At 38.7% G+C, this 20519-nt stretch overlaps 2 protein-coding genes across 4 annotated transcripts in view; both read left to right on the top strand.

Moving 5' to 3' along the window:
• LOC143292409 (ethanolamine-phosphate cytidylyltransferase-like) overlaps nucleotides 1-4825 on the top strand; it is a 38978-nt gene extending 34153 nt beyond the window's left edge. For both annotated transcript variants that reach the window (XM_076602651.1, XM_076602652.1), the window contains one exon: nucleotides 970-4825. In XM_076602651.1, the coding sequence (XP_076458766.1) occupies nucleotides 970-1051 (82 nt within the window). In that variant the 3' untranslated portion in view covers nucleotides 1052-4825. The remainder of the gene's footprint in view (nucleotides 1-969) is intronic.
• A 955-nt stretch (nucleotides 4826-5780) lies between these two features.
• Nucleotides 5781-20240, top strand: LOC143292408 (uncharacterized). Of its 2 annotated transcripts, none has more exons than XM_076602649.1 (4): nucleotides 5781-5922; nucleotides 8134-8291; nucleotides 10330-11000; nucleotides 12422-20240. In XM_076602649.1, coding segments are annotated over exons 1-4 (1245 nt in total). In that variant the 5' UTR covers nucleotides 5781-5920; the 3' UTR covers nucleotides 12836-20240. The 2 variants fall into 2 exon arrangements, with proteins under 2 accessions (XP_076458764.1, XP_076458765.1); XM_076602650.1 differs by having other exon boundaries at nucleotides 5786-5840.
• Nucleotides 20241-20519: the final 279 nt, after the last annotated feature.

Raw genomic sequence — 20519 nt, 5'->3', positions numbered from 1 at the left:
TGTTTTTTTTTTTTTCAGAAATTTTAGATGTTTGATGGTATGTGTGGTTGAAGAAGAGTCTGCATCTTTCATGTTTGCCCATTATATGATGCAAATTGATTTTTTTTTTTTTTTTTTTTTTAAGTAGAAAAATATGCATACTTTATGTTCGCACATGCATGCACACACATTCTGCATCTTTATTTCTCCTGACCAGTGCACTATTTAAAGAATTATTTTGAACAACAGTACTTAGAATTTGCGTATGCATGTGCTTCAGTCTGCCAACTTGCTGTACAGATCAGAAATATTGTAATCATTTTAAGTTTTGAAATGACATCCAGGAAAGAAGTTATGACATATACACAGACTATTAACAATTGGATTTGTAGTGCGAGAAGGGTTTAAAGTACTGAGTAAAATGCTATGTTGAGCTTACTGATGTTCAGCGATAAATGTTCAAATCAACAGAAAGTATTTTCCTATGCTAGAGATTAACGGGATGTCATCAGTAAATTTTGTCCAGTGCTGCGGGATCAACCTGTAAAAGATCTTGTCCCAGCATCATGCTGTCAGTCCAGTTAACGTAAAGACTGATGGCTATTAGGCTGCCCATGGCTGTTATGACTCGCAGTATGTGTTCTCGAAAGAACAGCCATCTGTTAAAGGAGTCTTTGCAATGGTTAAATGCGTCAAATCTGTCACAGAGTTCTTTTGTATTGTATCAGGTCTGTTATGACTTTCTTTTGTAGTTTCTTTTGGAATCTGTCATTGCTTTCTTTTATATCAAATAATGACTTTTGCATCAAATATGTCTTGCCTCACATCCATGTCACCTTTCTTTTTGCATCAAATCTGTCTTACATCAAGTTTCTCATGGCTCCCTTTTGCATCAAATTTATCATGACATGTTTTGGTTTTGTTCTCCCCACCCCCCCCCCCCCCACCCACCCCCCCCCAAAAAAAAAACAAAAAAAAAACACCCCACAGATTGGAGTTTGAGGCGAGGAACAAGAGAAAGGAGGAGAAGGAGCTGAAGATCATGGAGTACCTGAAGAGCAAGGAGAACTGAGCTGGGACGTGATGTGACGTTCGTTCACCTGATATCAGCTTCTGCACCAGTGCCTCAGAACCATGTTCATTGCCAGTGGAGGTTGATGGATGAATGGATGGACAAGAGATATGTCAGATTTTTTTTTTTTCCTTTCTCTCTCTCTCTCTCTCTCTCTCTCTCTTTGTTTTTTGGGGTTTTTTTGTTTTGTTTGTTTTGGGGTTTTTTTTTGTTTGTTTGGGGTTTTGTGTGTGTGTGTGTGTATGTGTGTGTGTGTGTGTGTGTCTTTCTCCTCCCAAGCTATGTCAACTGTGTTGATGAAATGGGATTCCAACTATGTGTGGATTTGTTTGTCATCTTCATGGTCTGTCAACTTCTTCCGGGATGAAAGGATTGTACATTTGTCTTTCCTTCATCTTTTCTTCTTTTTTTAAATTTTTTTTTACACCTGTTCCATGTTTTTTTATGCATAAATGTTTAGTGTGTATATATATGTATATATATTTTTTTAATTTCCATTTGTACTTCCTCCTTCAGTGTTGCATAATTCTGTTCATTTCATTCTTTAATCTTTCTCTGTAATTTAAAAGAATTTTGAATTTTTTGAAAGAAAAGAATTAAAAGTTCTCAAAGATGTGTTTATCATTGACATTAAGAAATGGTGATAATAAAATGAAAATAATTTTTTTTAAAAAGAAAGCAAAGGAAATTAAAAATGGAAATAGCATGGAATAGCTGTACCGCAAATAGTTTCAGTTTCAAACCTCTTTTCTCCTCTGAATGTTTAAGATGTGTTTTAAACCGGCATATTATATTTGAGTGTTTATATGGGATCATTTGAAATTATATGTTTTTGTCTGCTTGATTCAGTTGTTGGGGGTTTCTCTCTTTTTTTTTTCTGGTGTAAATGCTATTGCTCTTTTATGTTGGTTTTGTTGTAGTTTTTGCTGTTGCTGGCTTTGCTCCAACATTAAGACGCAGGAAAGTTACATGAAAGTGCACAGATTCAACTTGCGCCAGAGCTTTTTATTTTTAGATTGCCAGACTGTTGTACAAATTACTTGCCTTGTGATAGCTTATGTTAAAATATGTGGACCAGTCAGATGACCAACATCTGCAGTCTGTGTTTAACCTGTGATAAATATAATGCTTTTCCTCCAAAAAAAAAGGTGTACTTAGTTTGAAGGTCATGCGGGGAGGACCAGCACACAGGGCAAAATGCATAATAGTTTCCAGCTGTAGAAAGCGTCTCCACTTGCTTGTTTGAAGTGAATGCCGATCTTGACATTAAAAAATGACAATCTTCTTCTTGGAATATTCCACACATGCTGAACCTGTGGACAAGTTATTTTTTTATTTACTGTGAAGTGTTGCCGCCAGTAATGTTGGTCATTCCTTCTTTCCGGCTGTTGTTGTTGTTGTTTTCTTCTTCTTCTTCTTCTTCTTCTTCTTCTTCCTCTGTGGCACTTTCTCGAAATATCTGTGTGACGAAATAACTTTTTTTTTTTTTTTTTTTTTTTTTTTTTTTGATTTGTTTGTTTCCCTTGCTGTCATCATTAATTAAAATATTTAAAAAAATGAGCATGGTCAGTTTTGTCAATCTATGTAAATTCTTACATCTAACCGGAATATTTGTTGTTTTACTTTTGCAGTATGCAATACTTAATATTTATTGGATCCGTTGCTAATTTTTATATCTTAAAACATGCTTGAGTCAGAGGAATAATTTTATTAAAGTTAACCAATAAAGAACATGTTCCTTGGGGTGTTTGAGTGAGATGTGATGTGTTTTGTGTTCTGATGGTGTGATTTGGCCAATGCAGTATTTGTTGCTCACATCAAAGGTTTTGCGTCAGCACGTGAAGGCGTACAATGAAAGTTATTGCAGGGTCTAACTGATTGAAGATTGCATGCCTCTCATAAAGAAAGCATGGTGAGGGTGATACAGATAAAGGAGAAATTGTAAGTGTCTGATTTCACGTTATTTGGTCGCAGTAAAGAGTAGCTGGCCTATGTTGGAGACAGAAACTGAGTGTTGTCCACTTTTAGAACAAGTATATGTTAATAGTGATATTTATTGTGAATAAGTTAGTGTGTGTGAGTGTATGTCGAGTGGTAAGTGAATCCCAGACATGTTTTCGTGTCTGAAAGTGCAGCTCAGACTTCATTGACATTACCAGAAATGTAACACATTGTTGCAACATTTTCAGCTCAGTTTACCACATATGCTCTTTTAATGTCAGCATGAAAACAGTGAGTAGTCTTTTTTCCAGTTCTGTTATTGAGTTACACATACACACATACATAGTCTTTTATGTCAGCTAATTTAAAAAGGCAGTGGAAGTGGGTTTGCCCAGTTCCTGTCTGTTTGGTCAGGCCAGTCTTAGAATATGGGAATGTTGTTTGGAATACGGATTTAGTGAAACATATAGACAGTATTGAAAATGTTCAACGGAGATTTACTAAAAGAATCATTGGCTTTGCTGATATGGACTATGAAAGTAGGCTGCAAGCACTTATGTTACCTAGTTTAGAATTTAGAAGACTGCATGGTGATTTAATACAGATGTATAAAATGACACATGGATTATATATGACAGCAGAACTATAAACTCTTCATTTACATTGAATGAGAACAGTGCCACAAGAGGCCATTCCTACAAACTATTAAAAGTTTCAGTTAAAACTTCCAGATTTGCACATTTCTTTACTAACAGAGTAACAAATGTTTGGAATAGTTTCTTACAAGACGTTGTTTCTGCAGGAACAGTGAATACATTTAAAAATTATCTTGATATTCATTTAAAAAATTTTAAATACAAAACTCATTTACATATTTATTGATTTTTCAAGCATTGCGCACTGAATGTTGAAAAATGCACCAGACATATGTGGGGACTCTCTTTTTCTTCCCCACTTCAAGCGGGCAAAAGGCCTTGTCAGGCCTGCACGCCTTGATATTGATATTTGATATTGATATTGGATACTGATAATAGCACACCACATGATCTGTCTGGTTTGTAATGACCATTACTGTCTTTTGCTTTCTGTTTCTTCTCGCTTCACCCTGAACACGCTGGCTGACTCCTTCTGTCTCTTTCTTTTCTCTCACTCAGTTTTTCTCCGTACGTACTAAAATTCTTGTTCCATAAAGTGAAGGAGAGCCAGAAGAGATCTTATACTTTGTATGTTAATGAAAGTTATTAGTTTTATGTACAGGCTGTTCATTGACATATATTTATTTGCCCAGTGTCTTTTGATGTAGTTCAAAATGAAATCACAGATTTTATTCTCCACCCAAAATAAGTTGCTTTTTCCCATGTGCATGGTTTCACATATGTTGTTGGTTGTTGTTTTTTAAAGCTTTCAAAACACTGAATACTCTTTCCGAAAGCATGCATTATTTAAGAATATGGCATGCATTGACATAATAGTGGCTTAGTAGCAGTCATTTGCAAGGCGAAAAATAACTTTTAACATCTATACTTAGAGAAGCTTTAAACTGTGGAGTGGTCAATAATTTACCCCTGAAGGCAGATTTTCGCATTCTGGTAAAACGTGTAATCAGTTATCAGTGACAGAAAGCAGTAACTCACTAAAATTGACTCACAAACAGCAGATTGCTATTTGAGACTGAGTTACAAAACAGAAATGGTGAGATACGGAATTCTGCCTGTCACTAGCCAGATTTCTAAGTCGGCTTGTTGCGAATACTGAATTTGGTTGATCTCAAGCAATTTTCTGACATCAGTTTGGTCTTGTCTTCACATTAATAAAACATACCTATGCAGAAAATTTGTATTTGTGTGCATTTGTTTGGAAGAATGAAACCAGTAAAGGTGGAGAGACAGAGGGAGAGAGACTGGAAGATGTGCGGTCATATGAATGTGATCCCATGCTGCACGCCTGCAGATGTACACGCATACAATGCACATGCACACGCAGTCACACAGCGCATTCATACCAACAATGAAATGTTAAGGGTTTAACCAGGAAAAAAGCAGTGTCCTGAATACAAAGCTTAAAATCTGATGTGCAGAAACACCTGTGTGCAGAGATAAACACGCTCACATGCACACCCAACCCATGAAACATACATTTATGCATGCATTTGCATGTATGTATGTATATCCTATACACACACATTGTATATCAAAAACTTGGTTTGACTCTTGATGAGTTGTCTATTAAAGCAGAAAGTATACCACTGCCAACTTAAAATATATACACCACGCCTTTGAGAACTTAATGTTGACTTTGTATCAGGTTTTCATAAATCTGGTTAATTAAAGAGTACAACAACAACAACAACAAAAAGTAGAATACAACCCCTCTTTCAAACAAAACGATGTCCATCCTCCCAAATCTGAGACATTTCCTCTTTGTGATAAACCTTCACGTGCGTACGCAAAACTCGATTTTGTTCAGTCTAGCATTAATCTCATGTTTACATTGTGTTCCGCATTGTATTATGCTGAATTCTGATTTGAACAACAACAAAAATAAATAAATAGATAATGATAAAAATAGTGATAACTAAATGAATAAAAGGAAAAGTTGGGAAAATCGAGGGTTCGACGCATTGAAGTATCACGAACAAATAGCCCCAAATGAATGTTCTGGAAAAAATATAAAATGTACAGAAAAATTAAAAGACTGAATTTTGTGAGTGCCACGATGCGTTTCGGAAAATAATAAGTTCAAGGGTAATCCACAAATCCACACCAGCTCTATTTGGTTCCGGGTCATGACAACACGACAACAAAAAGCGGTGGGCGCATGCCTGTCGCAAGATTTTCTTCGTAACAACGTAAGAAACAGTGGCAGTGTTATCTAAAGATCTCAGGCCCGACAGATTTGATTCGTCAACTAACAAAAAGACAGGACGAAATGTGAGTTGATCACTTTACACGTTTCTGCTTGCTGACGCACAGTTCAGGTGGAAACGGAGACCATCAACGCCCCGTTTCCTCAAGTGTCTGTGTCCCAGTGTTGACGTTTGGGGCTATTTTTAGCGTTTGATTAGTGCAGCAAGTGCTTGTTGTGAAAAAAACGCCACAATGATATTTCATCAGCTGGTTAGCAGTAGAGCCTATCCTGATGCCAAGTAATAAACTCAAGTACGCCAGTCTGAGTTGGGTTGCATTGTTTATCACACACACACACACAGAGAGAGAGAGAGAGAGAGATAGCGTACACGAATATACCTATTAAACTAAACAAATTCTGAAATGCTGATATGCTCTCTCTCTCTCTCTCTCTCTCTCTCTCTCTCTCTCTCTCTCTCTGCCTGTGTGTGTGTGTGTGTGTGTGTGTGCCTCGATCCTCCCTTCTCCCCTCTCTTTCTCTCTGACTCTCTCTCTATGACTCTCTCCCTGTATATTCTTCTCTGTCTATATATATGGAGGGAATAAAGTAACACCATTTCTGTTATGCATGCAAATTTTGAACACAAACAGAAATTAAACAATGAAGTAGGTGATAAAAACAGATACAGATATCATATCATCTTGTGATTTTTTGCATTTTGATGAATTTCCCCTCTTTCAAACGCTGCCCATGCTTGCAGCAAATTGCATAAATTAAAGACTGATTTTGGGTTCAAATACTTCTTTGGAATGACTCGAGTTGAAGATCTGCAAATTTCAAGCATTCCATGAGAAATGAAGTTCGTTTCTAATCATGCCCATATTGCAGTTATGATAAGTACACAATTCACACATTATATTGTGATGTCTACCAGTTTCAACAGGCAATAACTACTACACCAGAACTGTATTAACTCACTCAGTACGGCCAGTCCTCTCTTCTCCTCTACACAGACCCCTCGGATGAATGACCCAACCTTTAGCTTCCATCGTCAGAATTGTGGTATTCTTTGTCAACATTCATGTCTTCAGTATAAGAGCCTTCCGCTTGCAATATTTTGATGATGGTAATTGGGGTGAAACGCTGTTAACGTCGACTCTTTCGCCGTTCGTATGGAAAGAGTTAATGATGAGATGTAACAGTCAGGTAGATTGGGGATACATTTCTGTTCCAAAATCAGCTTTCACATTTCTGTAAAATAGACATTTATGTAATCCACCTCATTTGAATATAATCATTTGGCAGTTCCTGCCTGACAGTTAAACATACCAGCTTTTGTTGGAAAATGACTGTGAATCCTAGACAGAATCAAATCCAGTTTCTGTTACAATATTTCTTATACAGTTTAACCATGGTGATTTACAAATTCATAGACACATACACACTTGTTCCTTGTCATAATATAGTGACAGGAGAGAATATTCAAGGATTTCTTTCTTTTTTTTTTAACTTTGGGAAATATTTTCTTTCCTTTTTAATGTTTTCTTAATTTAGACAGGGATTCTTTTTTTCTTTTCTTTAATTGTAAACATTTTCTTCGTTATACAGAGATGTATTTCTTCATTAGAAAGGGAAACATTTTCTTCCTTAGACAGAGAAATGTTTCCTATATTAGACAGGGGGGCTTAATGATTAAGGTAACATGTCATGAACTGTTGTGCAGTTTTGTTTTTGTCTTTGTTGTTGTTGTTGTTTTACAACAGAGTTTTGTGTTTGATGCAGTCGGATTTGTTATTTAGTGGGACAGTCCAGTTATGGCCAAGTGCGGTTGGCTGGACTCATGAGCATCAATGTCAGATGTCATCATCATCATCTTCATATGCATTCAAGGACTGCAACTCCCACGTTCACTAGTATGTATACGAGTGGGCTTTGACGTGTATGACCGTTTTTACCCCGCCATGTAGGCAGCCATACTCCGCTTTCAGGGGTGTGCATGCTGGGTCTGTTCTTGTTTCCATAACCCACCGAACGCTGACATGGATTACAGGATCTTTAACGTGCGTATTTGATCATCTGCTTGCATGTACACACGAAGGGGGTTCAGGCACTAAGCAGGTCTGCACATATGTTGACCTGGGAGATCGGAAAAATCTCCACCCATTACCCACCAGGCGCCGTCACCGAGATTCGAACCTGGGACCCTCAGATTGAAAATCCAACACTTGAACCACTCGGCTATTGCGCCCGTCAATGTCAGATGTCAAACGCTGCCTCACGATGCCCATGTCCAGGTCACGCAAGATGGGGGCTGAGGAATCGCGGAACGGCAGCTATGGTTTGCCAGGCACTAGCGCAGTGATTCACAACATGAGCCGTCAGATGCAGCATGCCAGACCCTGGTCCCTGCTACACCAGTGCTCTCTGGACCAGTGGAAGGCAGGACATGCAGGTAGGTGTTGTATTGAATTGTATTGTCTTGTGCTTTACTGTGCTGTGCTGTGCTGTATTGCGTTGTGCTGTAGTGTAGTTTTTATTGTATTTTATCGCATTACTCTTTTTCGTCACAACAGATTTCTCTGTGTGAAATTCGGGCTGCTCTCCCCAGGGAGAATACATGGCTACACTGAGAGCGCAAGCCTTTTTTTTTCTTTTCTTTTTCTGCCTGCAGTTTTATTTGTTTTCCTATCAAATTTGATTTTTCTACAGAATTTGGCCAGGGACAACCTTTTTGTTGCCATGTTTTCTTTAACATTTGATGAGTGCATGCTGCAGATGGGACCTCAGTTTATCGTCTCATCCGAATGATGAGCTTCCAGACCACCACTCAAGGTCTAGTGGAGGGGGAGAAAATACTAGCAACTGTGTGATTCAAACCAGTGCATTCAGATTCTCTCGCTTCTTAGGTGGACACATTACCTCTAGCCAGTCACTCTACAGTGTAGAGTTTAGTATAGTGTAGAGTTGTGCTATGTTGTGCTGTGTTTTTTGTGTTGTATTTGTATTGTATTGTGTTGAATTGCATAGTATTGTATTGTATTGTATTGTATCAGATCGTATTGTAATATATTGTGCTGTGCTGTACTGCATTGTATTGTAATGTATTGTGTCGTATTGTATTGTACCATAATTGTATTGTATTGCTGTCTCCACAGGAAGAGCCCATCAGCACAGTGCAGTGCCACACACATTTTATTTTCATTTTTCTCTGTCTGGGGGTGTATTTATTTTACAGTCTTCTTCTTCTTCGTTCATGGGCTGCAATGCCTACGTTCACTTGTATGTTCACAATTGGGCTTTTATGTGTATGACCATTTTTACCCCACCATGTAGGCAGCCATACTCTGTTTTCAAGGGTGTTTCACAGTCAAATTGTTGTTTTTCTTCCCACATATTTTTGCCATGGGTTCTTTTCACATGCGCTAAGTGCATTATGCACAAGGGACTCGTCTCATCCACAAATTATCAAAAATTGCACCTATTTTTTAAGTTACGAAAAATTGCACCGATTTAAACCCTTATCTGCTGAGCCTAGGTGAAATTAGATCAGTGTGGTGTCTTGAGTTTATTGAAGTGCAGTAACTTCTTCTTGCTTGTGTTTATCAGTGGTGTCCTTGATTTTGCTGTGCAAAACGTAATGCAATGAGGAAGAAGTTGAAATACAGTAGTGTGATGACTGACACCCTGACCTGCAAGTTCTGTCTGATCTCAATAAGGACAAGCATATTGATTTGTTGGCAGCAGTCTGGGGCTGAAGTCAAGTTTTCTTGTATGTGTGTTTTTTGTTTTTGTTTTTTGTTGTTGGTTTTTTACTTGGTCTTTTTTTTTTTTTTTTTTTGGTCTTCTTTTCACTTTATGAAGTCCTTTTTTTCCCCCCCACTTGATTCAATGATTTTTCAAATTATTATTAATTCTTAATATTGCTTTTTAAATTTCTTTTTAAATAGTACCTGTTTCATTCATCACTTCTTTATTTGGGATGTGTGTCAAATAACAACAACAGCAACAACAACAACAAATTTCAAGGCATGGTTGACTACTTGTAGTAATATTTAGTTCAGGAGTCTAAAAAGTGGGTAAGAGTTGAAGTTGGAAGTTTGTCATTCCATTCCTGTTGACGTTTTTTCGCTAATGCAGCAGAGACTCTACCTGACCCAGCTCAGTTGTCTCGTTCAGCTTGAAAGAAGACAGTGTTACAGGTCACTGCTCCTGTTCCCATTCAGGAAGTACATTATTTGAGAGACATGCAGGGAAATGTTGAGGTAACTGCATGAAGATTGTGTGTGTGTGTGTGTGTGTGTGTGTGTGTGGGTGGGTGGGTGGTTGTGTGTGTGCAGTGACAAGTTTTATTGAGTTTTGATAGGTGTTTGACACAAAACAACAGCTGTAGACTTAGACGCAGCTGATGATGTTTGCACGAACATAATTCTAATGAACGCATCATCCTAATTTTGATGATTATGCATTCCCCCTGTGCTGTTTCTGCTCAGGAGCGACGGGGTTCACAGAGACAAGAATGACCTGCGACGGCATGGTCAACAAAGAGTGCAGCCCGACCTTCTGCATCAGCCGACAGGGCATCATCAACGTCAACAAGTCCGGGCCGCTTTTCTCCTTCCGCCGCAAGAGCAAGTTCACCAAGATGGCCGAGCACTTTGAGTACAACCACATCCCAGCCCAGCTGTCCTCCATCCAGAACTTCCACGTCAACAGTGTGCTGTGCTACCGCGGAGACATCATCGTGCTCCACCTGGTGCGCAATCTCATGACGCAGTTTGGGGTCATCGACCTCAGCATCAACAAGTTCGCTGGCATCTTCGGCAAGAAGGCCGTCGAGTTTGTCAACGAAGCCCTCCGAGGGGAAATCAGCCCAGACTGCAGCTTCTGCCTGATCAAGATTCCTTCCCTTACCACCACCAATTCGTACAACTTCCAGCTGTACAACCTGCACAGTCGTGAGTTGCTCGCCGAAATTGTGCCGCCGTTCAACCATGCTCTGTTCACCTTTGATCCCAGGTTTTGTGGTTCAAGGTTGGCTGTGACGAGCTTTGTTCAAGGGGAAGACAACTCACTCAGTCTGGTGCGGCTCCCCACATGGGAGGTTCTGGCCACCAACTCCAGGGTGGATGATCTCCACTCCAGTCTGAGTCCCCACTTAAAGGTACAGCCTCATTACACATTGGATAAAGATCAAATATACTAAACGTAAACAGTAAAATAAAATAAAAATGATAATGATAATAATTCAGAAACTAAGGAGGAAAAGAAGAAAGGAGGGACATTATTCTTTTTTTTATCATATCTTTATTGGTATTAATTTTATTATTTGAATCGTGTGCTTTGTTAAGTGTTTATATATATGAAGAGTTGAAGATAGTCATGCTGTTGCAGAATGAATCAAAATGAGCGAGCGTATGCAAAGATTCTGAAATGCTGTTGTTGTTCCAAAGAACTTTAAGATCTTTAAATAAGAATAAAAGAGAAACAACCTGTTTAAGCCTTTTTGTTAGCATATATTACAGAGATAAGTGGCATGGCGTTTTTTTCCTCACAAGGTTTCTTGTCAACAAAACGAATGTCCACTTTTGGAATGTTTCTTCTTCTCTGTCTTTGTGTCTATACAAAGTTTCCTGTCGATAAAATGTTCTGAATTTGATTTCATTTTGTTCCTTCATCAGATTATAGCAGTTTAGTTTGAACAGTGTGGAAATAAGAGCATATAAAATTTAAGCAGATTGTTTGAGAGCTTGTAGTTTTCTGAACATGTTTGAGAAGTCTTTGAGACCTTGGTATGATGATGTTCATGATGTTCTGACTAAGTGATTCTAGTCAACAGTTGGAGGCATGGTCGGTGGTGTCCTTCAAATGACGAATCAGATGAAACAACTTTGAAAAACTACCAAAGCAACTTTGCAGCAGTGCAGAGTTTCCTCTGGTGCTTGGCCTTTTAGCATGACAAAACATGTATAGCTTCCAGTGGACTGCCAGCACTGAGGATATGGCAGGACAAGCCAAGGGGTGGCTGTGTATGGGGGAACAGGGATGACCAGTGTAGAAGTATCAGTATCAGTAGCTCAAGGAGGCGTCACTGAGTTCGGACAAATCCATATATGCTACACCACATCTGCCAAGCAGATGCCTGACCAGCAGCGTAACCCAACGCGCTTAGTCAGGCCTTGAGAGAAAAAATAAAAAAATATAAAAATAAAAATAAAAACAGAATTAAAAAAAAATATATATATATATAAATATAAAATAAATAAAATGAATAAATAAATAGATAAATAAATAAATTAATTAATTATAGAAAATAATAATAATAAAAATAAAATAAAAAGAAATAAGTAAATAACTACTACTAATAATAATAATATTCATAAGGCGCAAAAACTTGATGAAGTCAACTATAAGCATACAAAAAATAAATAAATAAAAGTGTAGATACAATGACATTGTTATGTATGATACAGCTAAAAAAAACTAAATTGATTTCTCTTGTTTGATAGTGATTTGTGTGCATGTGTGTGTGTGTGTGTGTGTGTGTGTCTGTCTGTCTGTCTGTCTGTCTGTCAATGTTTTAAGGAGTTGCAGTATTCCCGAGATGGACACCTAATCTTCGCAGTCATGGCAACCAGCATGTGCCACTGCAAGACCCGTCGGTTCCAGCCCATTGACATCAGCATCTACGTCCTGAACGGGAACACCACACAAATGCTGCACTGCATCCAGTACCACCGCTACACCTGCGCCCTCCATTCCTGCCCTGTCAACTACATGCCTCTGCTGTCGGTGTGCGGCAGTCGAATGGCCATCGTGCTCAACAACATGGACTCAACCATTGACCACATCCAGGTGTACAAGCTTCCCACCGTGGGTGATCTCCAGAACCGATGCAGGATCCGCATCCTTCAGACGTTCGCGCCAGAGTTTGTTCCGAGGCTTCCGCTGCCAGCTCGGTTGATCAACTACCTGAAGTTCAAACCAGAGGCTTTGTGAAAAATGCAAGGAGAGGATCCATGTTGAAGGAAATGTTTGGGGTTTTTTTTGGTGGGGGTGGAGGGGAGGAGTTGTGTTTTTGGGGGGTGTGCTTTTTGTTGTTTTTTTATGATGACAGTGTTTTGGTTCACCGAGCTTGGTGCTGTTTGTCGTCTGGTCCTGAAGTTAAAAATGGTGCTCCTGTCTTTTATTCCTTTTTTCAAAATCAAGAAAAAATCTTTGTGAACGTGTTACAGGCCGAGGCAGACATGAACAAAACAGTGCTTCAGCCTGACACCAAACTCAGTATTTTCAGTGTGGCATGCTGTAACATTTCAAAGCTGTATTGCCTGCTTCATTTTTCAGCCATATGTTTCAGGAAATTATTGGCATAAAAATGTTTTTCAATGCCACTGAACACAACTTCTGGTCTTATGTAAGCCCACTACACATGAAAACATGGCTGACCAGTTCAAATCTGAGCAAAGAGAAAGGTAAACTTCTGACAGGTCTTTCTCAAGCTGGAGGTACTGTTCTTGTAAGCCTCATGCGTTGGACCTCAGTGAGTGATAATTCATTCTGTGCTGCTGTCAGCAGTCCAATGCATGGACTGTCTTGCTCACATTTATCAGTTGTTTTCCAGCTATATTTTTCCTCCATGGGCAGATGTGTAACACTCACAAATCTGAAGATTTGGCAAAATGTGCTTCCTCATTGGGGTTTTTTTGGTTGTTTTTTTTTTGGTTTTTTTTTTTTAAGTGTTTCTGTTGTCTGTATGTGACAGGACTGTGGTGATCAATGACATTGGGCCCTGTTTGATTGTCAGTACAAGACACAATTTTTTATTTACAACGGCCAGTGTACAGCTAAGGAATGAGACAATACCAGTTTATTTGGAATCGCTCACACACACACACACACACACACACACACACACACACACACAAGAGGGGGGGGGGGGGGGGTTCCTTTTATACTTGGTACTTTGAGTACTTTCATAACTGCCCTTTGACCTTTTGCAGAATGAGATCGCATAATATTCCCAATCTCTGAAAACACACACACACACACACACACACACAAAAATCCAGCATTAATGCTTTGATCTTGACACACTCTTGTGAAGAAGACATGCTCATGATACCTGACTGTATTACCGAAATACTAGTTCATCTTTCATCAACACACTTCACTTTGCTCACTTAATTATTTGGTGAGGTTGGCGTTTTGGGAGCTCTGTTGGTTCCTTGGGAACAGAACGCTTACTCTCAGACTTGGTGTGTGTGGCCACAGGCTGACATGACAGTCTTCACTCTCTGTGGATTCCTGCCTGTTTGTGACTGCAGTGAACAAGCCCACGTGTGTCTGTGTTGTGTAAGGACACTTTTGAATCATGATGTGAGGTTAACTCTTTCCATATGAACGGCGAAAGAGACGACGTTAACAGCGTTTCACCCCAATTACCATCATCAAAATATTGCAAGCGGAAGGCTCTTATACTGAAGAGGTGAATGTTGACAAAGAATACCACAATTCTGATGACGGAAGCTAAAGGTTGGGTCATTCAGACACCCACTGGACATCCGAGGGGTCTGTGTAGAGGAGAAGAGAGGACTGGCCGTACTGAGTGAGTTAATGCCACTGAAACTTACAAGAATGATAGGGCAGCAAAAAAATAATCAAATAAAAAAAATTGAAAAAATGAAGAAAGCTCTCAGACTGGTACATTCAGTGTAGTAGGCATTTACAACATGGTTGTTCTGTTTTAAGAAGCTTGTGGGTTTTTTTGTTTCTTGTTAACATAAATAATTCTGAAAGTAGAATTTATGATTAATTTATTTTCGTAATCCTATTTGTTGAGTTGACACTCATAGCCAAAGACTGCAGCATGCAGATTGTTTTATCCTATGGCTTGCAATCAAAACAATGAGCAGCAATATGTAAAGTCATTTAGCAAAAACCTTAGATGAAGCCGTTATGTAGAGAAATGTGATATTGCATTTTAAAAACAGCGTGTTTCATTTGTTACCTTGGAAATGTGATTTGTGTTTGCAATTATGTGCTTCACCTATGTGTCTGTGTTCTGTCGCTTATATATTAAGTTATATATTTGTGCTATTGGCTTGAGTATTACTTCACCATACAGCTAACAACCAATGCACAACAAAGATGAATTGGACAAGGTGGGTCAAAGGTTTATCAGCAGACTATGAAAAGGCAAAATCATTACAACATTACAAAATGGTTTCTGAGCGGTAAAGATTGTCAAGGAAGTTATTTTAGCAATACGAAAGTGATAATAATTGAAAGTTCTAAACTGAAAACAGTTGCATCTTCAACTATATTTCCAGTATTTTGCTTCCACCAGTTCATAACGTACAGTTTTGCAAGCTCATTTACATAAAGAAACATTTTCAGTGTAAAAAAAAAAAAAAAAAAAAAGAAAAAAAAAGAATATTATGGGAATGGTTAGTTTGATTGTTATGCAGATTTTGACAACGGTTATTGTGTTTTATATGCAGTGTGGGATTTTTTTTTTTTTACGTGAGCAGACTTGGAAGGTTTGTTTGATGTGCAGATAATGGTATTGTTTATTTTATTTGAAAAACAGATTTTGACACAGCTTGCTTTGCTTATTATGCACACCACAGCAACTGCAAGGTCTTGCAACTTGACTGGGGTTTTTTTGTGGTTCTATGTAGACATTTGTTCCCTACCTTAGATTATGTTGTTGTTTTTTGTTTGTTTGGGTTTGTTTTTTTAAGTAGTATGTGGGGAGAAAAATAGGCCCCAACAAAACAAAAACAAAAAAAAAAAAAAAAAAGGAAAAGGAAAAAGAGAGAGAGAGACAGAAAAGAAAAGACACTAGGGAGAAAATTGGAATTCATCTCATCTCATCTATCCCTTGACCCGTGGGTGGGTCGTTGGGGCACCATGGATGACTGCCTGGTCAGCTCGCGCCACCTGCCTCGGTCCTCAGCGGCCCTTTGAGTTGTGGCAAATGGCAGGCCCGTCCACTCTTTGATGTTGTCCTCCCACCGCTTTCTCTGTCTGCCTCTCTTCCTCCTTCCTTGTACGGTACCCTGCAGGATGGTCTTGGCTAGGCCGTCTGATCGTGTGACGTGTCCATACCAGCGGAGCTTGCGTTCCTTCACTGTGGTTAGCAGGTCTTTGAATGGGCCAATGGCGTTTTGGACTCTTTCTTCAATTGGAATTATAGAATTATAAAAAAAAAAAAAAATAAAAAAGGGGCGGGGGGAATTGTAGTAATAAAATAAGAGTGGGGAGTTGTATTAAAAAATGGGGAGGGGTGGGGAGAGGGGGGGGGACATTTAAGGAAGTAGGAGGATCTTATAGTTTTTCGCAACAGTTCTAAATATCTTTATCCAGATCAGTATAACTTTATTCATCATGGAATAGTGCACGTGTTTAATTTCAAAATAGTGAAACAGAACTCTCTAGACATTACCCTTGACTGAATTTGAAAAAGGAAAAGTGCTTGAAAATGTTCAAGGTGTGCTCAAACTTCGTTGGCAAAATTGCCCGGTATTTCCTCAACATTTAAGTTGGGCATAGGTGCCCAAACAGTGCTCATATGTAAATGAAGAATTAGTAAAATCTTATAGAAGAAAAAGAAAGAAAGGCAGCCTCAAACAAGATATAGGAAATGCAGATATGCATACTGAATGCAGTTAACATGAAGAAAAAAAATATATCAAAAGGAAAAGAAGTTCCCTCCATATATAGACAAAGAGGGCTGTACTCTAAAGAAGTTGCAAGTCTGTTGATTTTATTGCCACCATAATTTGTTTGTTTTGAACAGTTTAAACAGTAAAGGATCTGGGTTGTTGCAGTGATTTAATCATTTGTTCAATATCTGTTGAATACTTTCATCAGATGACTATTCATAAAAGTGTGTACACTGCATGAATTGTGTGGACGAATGAATATATTTATATGGTCAAATGATTATTCGTAAAGTGTTCGTATTGCATGAATAGTAGAGATAAGTGAGTATATTTATTCAGAGAGAGAGAGAGAGCATGTGTGTGTGTGTGTGTGTGTGTGGAAAGTTGTTTTAGCACAGAGAGAGTTCAGCAGATGCAGCAAATTAAAACAAGTGAATTTAAATACATTTGTTGGACCCTCAAGGCCTGATCAGCTGGTAGGGTTTATGCAAAGGTCATGCATCTGCTCCTTGTGTTTTTTCAGCGCTAGATGTGGTGCAGCACATTTGGATCTGTCTACATGATTTGATTGACACCAACTTGAAACCAAAGCTGTGGACTTGAGGAATTATGAAAGAAGAAAGTTAAATCAACTATATTATCCTATCAGTATCTGTATGCTTGTGTGTTAGTGTAGACAGGAGGGAGGTGGCAGAATGATTGAGACTCTTTATCTGGCAGTACAGTGTCTGTGAGAGTCTGGGTTCGAATCCTGCTCTCACCTGTTCTCTGAAGTGCGACTGGAAAATCAAACTGAGCGTTAAGTCGACTATTCACATGAGATGATAACCAAGATCCTGTGTGCAGCATGCACTTGGCAAACTGAAAATGAACCTTCTTCTTCTTCTGCGTTCGTGGGCTGCAACTCCCACATTCACTCGTATGCACATGAGTGGGCTTTTACATGTATGACCGTTTTCACCCCGCCATATAGGCAGCCATACTCCGCTTTCGGGGGTGTGCATGCTGGGAATGTTCTTGTTTCCATAACCCACCGAACGCCGACATGGATTACAGGATCTTTAACATGCGTATTTGATCTTCTGCTTGCATATACACATGAAGGGGGTTCAGGCACTAGCAGGTCTGCACATATGTTGACCTGGGAGATCGTAAAAATCTCCATCCTTCACCCACCAGGCGCCGTCACCGTGATTCAAACCCAGGACCCTCAGATTGAAAGTCCAACGCTTTAACCACTCGGCTATTGCACCCGTCAAACCCAAAAGTGTTGTCCTCTGGTAAAATTCTGAAAAAAAGAAATCCACTCCATTAGGTACACAAATAAAGCTGCATGCACTCGAAGGCCTGACAAGTGCGTTGGGTTATGATGCTGTCAAGCATCTGCCTAGCAGATGTGGTATAGCATATATGGATTTGTCTCTACACATTGATTCCTCCTTGAGAAACTGAAAGTGAAAGTAGACGGGAACACCTGTACATGGTTACAGATGCCGCTCTCATGCTGACATCTTTGGAAACAGATTCCCAGCTCTTGTCAAAACATCTGATGATTTCAGGGAAGATGAAGCCTGACCGAGTTATGTCAGTTTCAGTTTCAGTTTCACTTTCTCAAGGAGGCGTCACTGCGTTCGGACAAATCCATACACGCTACACCACATCTGTTGAGCAGATGCCTGACCAGCAGCATAACCCAACGCGCTTAGTCAGACCTTGAGTGCATGCTTACATATTTGTGTACCTATGAAAGTGGATTTCATTTTGCGTAATTTCGCCAGAGGACAACACTCTCGTTGCCATGGGTTCTTTTTCAGTGCGCCAAGTGCGTGCTGCACACGGGACCTCGGTTTATCGTCTCATCCGAAAGACTAGACGCTCAGTTTGATTTTCCAGTCAAACTTAGGAGAAAGGGCGAGAGCGGGATTCGAACCCACACCCTCACGGACTCTCTGTATTGGCAGCTGAGCGTCTTAACCATTCTGCCACCTTCCTCCCGAGTTGTGTCAGCCTTTGCAAATGGCAATCTCCTTCAAATCAGATGATTCATATATGATTCCCGGTTTGCTGACTTTGAAGGGATTGTATCCCCTTTCCCCATTTCCTTTTTTTTCAAATTGAAAGCATCAATACAAATGTTTTCATGATGATGGGAGAGCTGTTTACTTGCACTTGTTTTTATACACAGGATTGTGTGCGTGTGTGTGTGCGTGCGCACAAGCGCTTGCACACACATATACATGCTAAAACTGATCAGACTTGGGGCATATTATGTAAATCTGTAAATTGATTTATAAATTAAACCTTCAGCTGTGCAACTTTTTTTCCTGGCACTCTTTCCCCCACCACCCATATGAAGAGCTGTTACTAAGTTAAATCTAAACTGCTGGCAATCTCAACCACTTCAGTGTACAGTACGTCTACCCGCACAGCACAGAGACAATAACTTGCACACGTCAGCAGAGCTTCAGTTTGCATGAAATGATCATGGACTGACACTTAGCATCAGGAGTCACAAAAAGAAAAGGAAAAAAATAAAGAAGAAAAAAAAAGATTATAGTCTGACTCCAATCTCCGGCCAGTTTCATTTAAGTGTGGTGTTTGTCATTTAAGTGTGGTGTTTGTCATTTAAGTGTGGTGTATGTCATTTAAGTGTGGTGTTTGCCATTTAAGTGTGATGTTTGCCATTTAAGTGTGGTGTTTGTCGTTTAAGTGTGGTGTTTGCCATTTAAGTGTGGTGTTTGTCATTTAAGTGTGGTGTTTGTCATTTAAGTGTGGTGTTTGCCATTTAAGTGTGGTGTTTGTCATTTAAGTGTGGTGTTTGTCATTTAAGTGTGGTGTTTGCCACCACAAAAAGGGAAGATTGTGGGCAGCAGGGTGATGATGTGTCTGATGAATTCAACCATCGTCTTTACTTAATGGAATAGCAACGATGATTTCAAAGTATTTGAAATGTTAATAGAGCAGTTTTGGCATTTCGCCGTTTGAATAAGCGCTTTTGGCTGAATTCATATATATCTATTCATATATCTGTATCTATATATATAGATACATATTAAAGATATTTTTGCTTTACTTGTGTATAAGCTCTTTGAAAATGCAGCAATGACCCTTGATAGAATTTTGCTCATGCAGCAAAGTTGCTGATTATTGATTGCTGGCGTTGTTGTTGTTTACGTACTGAGAACGTTTGTGTCTACATTTTGCATGCTCTGTCCATGGTGTTTGGGAATCAAAACAATTATTATTTCATGAAAACATGTTGTTGTTTTTTTTTTGTTTTATTAGTGTTGTTGTTTTAGCCTCACATTATGTGAAGTTTTATTTCTCAGCTCGGAATGAGCATTTGGTATTGAAAATAAGGCATACCGATTAAGAATTAGGAAAGTGAAGCCTGTACTTTTTCATTAAAAAAAAAAGAAAGATTTTAGCTGATTATTTATTTGTTACATAGCATGTAGTGATCTGTTCGTAGTTTTGAGTTTACAATATTTTCATGCATATGACAAAAAAAAACAAAAAAACTTCACAGCAATCACAGCAATCAAACTGATCAGAAATGATTCTATTTTCATTTTGTGTGGCCTGCATATGTATTAACTGTATATAATCTTAGAATCTTGAATATATTTCTTATCTGCATGGAATGTTGTTTGTGCTACTGAATAGCAATTCCCATTTATCAAATGATTGTTTTGTTTTTCTATGATATGTTTTTGTCAATAAATATACAAACTGTGTTCATGCAATACATCTTTTTTTTTTCATTTTCTTACATTCTTATTCCGTTCTTGTATTTCATTACATTCATTTCAGAGTTTTCACTTGATCCTTTGCATAGGCACATGCACACACACACACACACACACACACACACACACATTTTTTTTTTTTTTTTTTTTACACATAAACACACTTGCACATGCACATATCCATTATCCTTAACACACACACACACACACACACACTTTTTTTTTTTTTTTTTTTTACACATAAACACACATGCACATGTCCATTAT

Source organism: Babylonia areolata, chromosome 18 (genome assembly GCF_041734735.1).
Source record: "Babylonia areolata isolate BAREFJ2019XMU chromosome 18, ASM4173473v1, whole genome shotgun sequence".
Lineage (NCBI taxonomy): Eukaryota > Metazoa > Mollusca > Gastropoda > Neogastropoda > Buccinidae > Babylonia > Babylonia areolata.
This window is presented reverse-complemented; position numbering and strand designations above follow the sequence as displayed.

Coding starts and splice junctions, on each gene's coding strand:
- LOC143292408 (XM_076602649.1), top strand. Junction 8,292..10,329: donor GTGGAAGGCAGGACATGCAG/GTAGGTGTTGTA, acceptor GTTTCTGCTCAG/GAGCGACGGGGTTCACAGAG. Junction 11,001..12,421: donor GTCTGAGTCCCCACTTAAAG/GTACAGCCTCAT, acceptor CAATGTTTTAAG/GAGTTGCAGTATTCCCGAGA.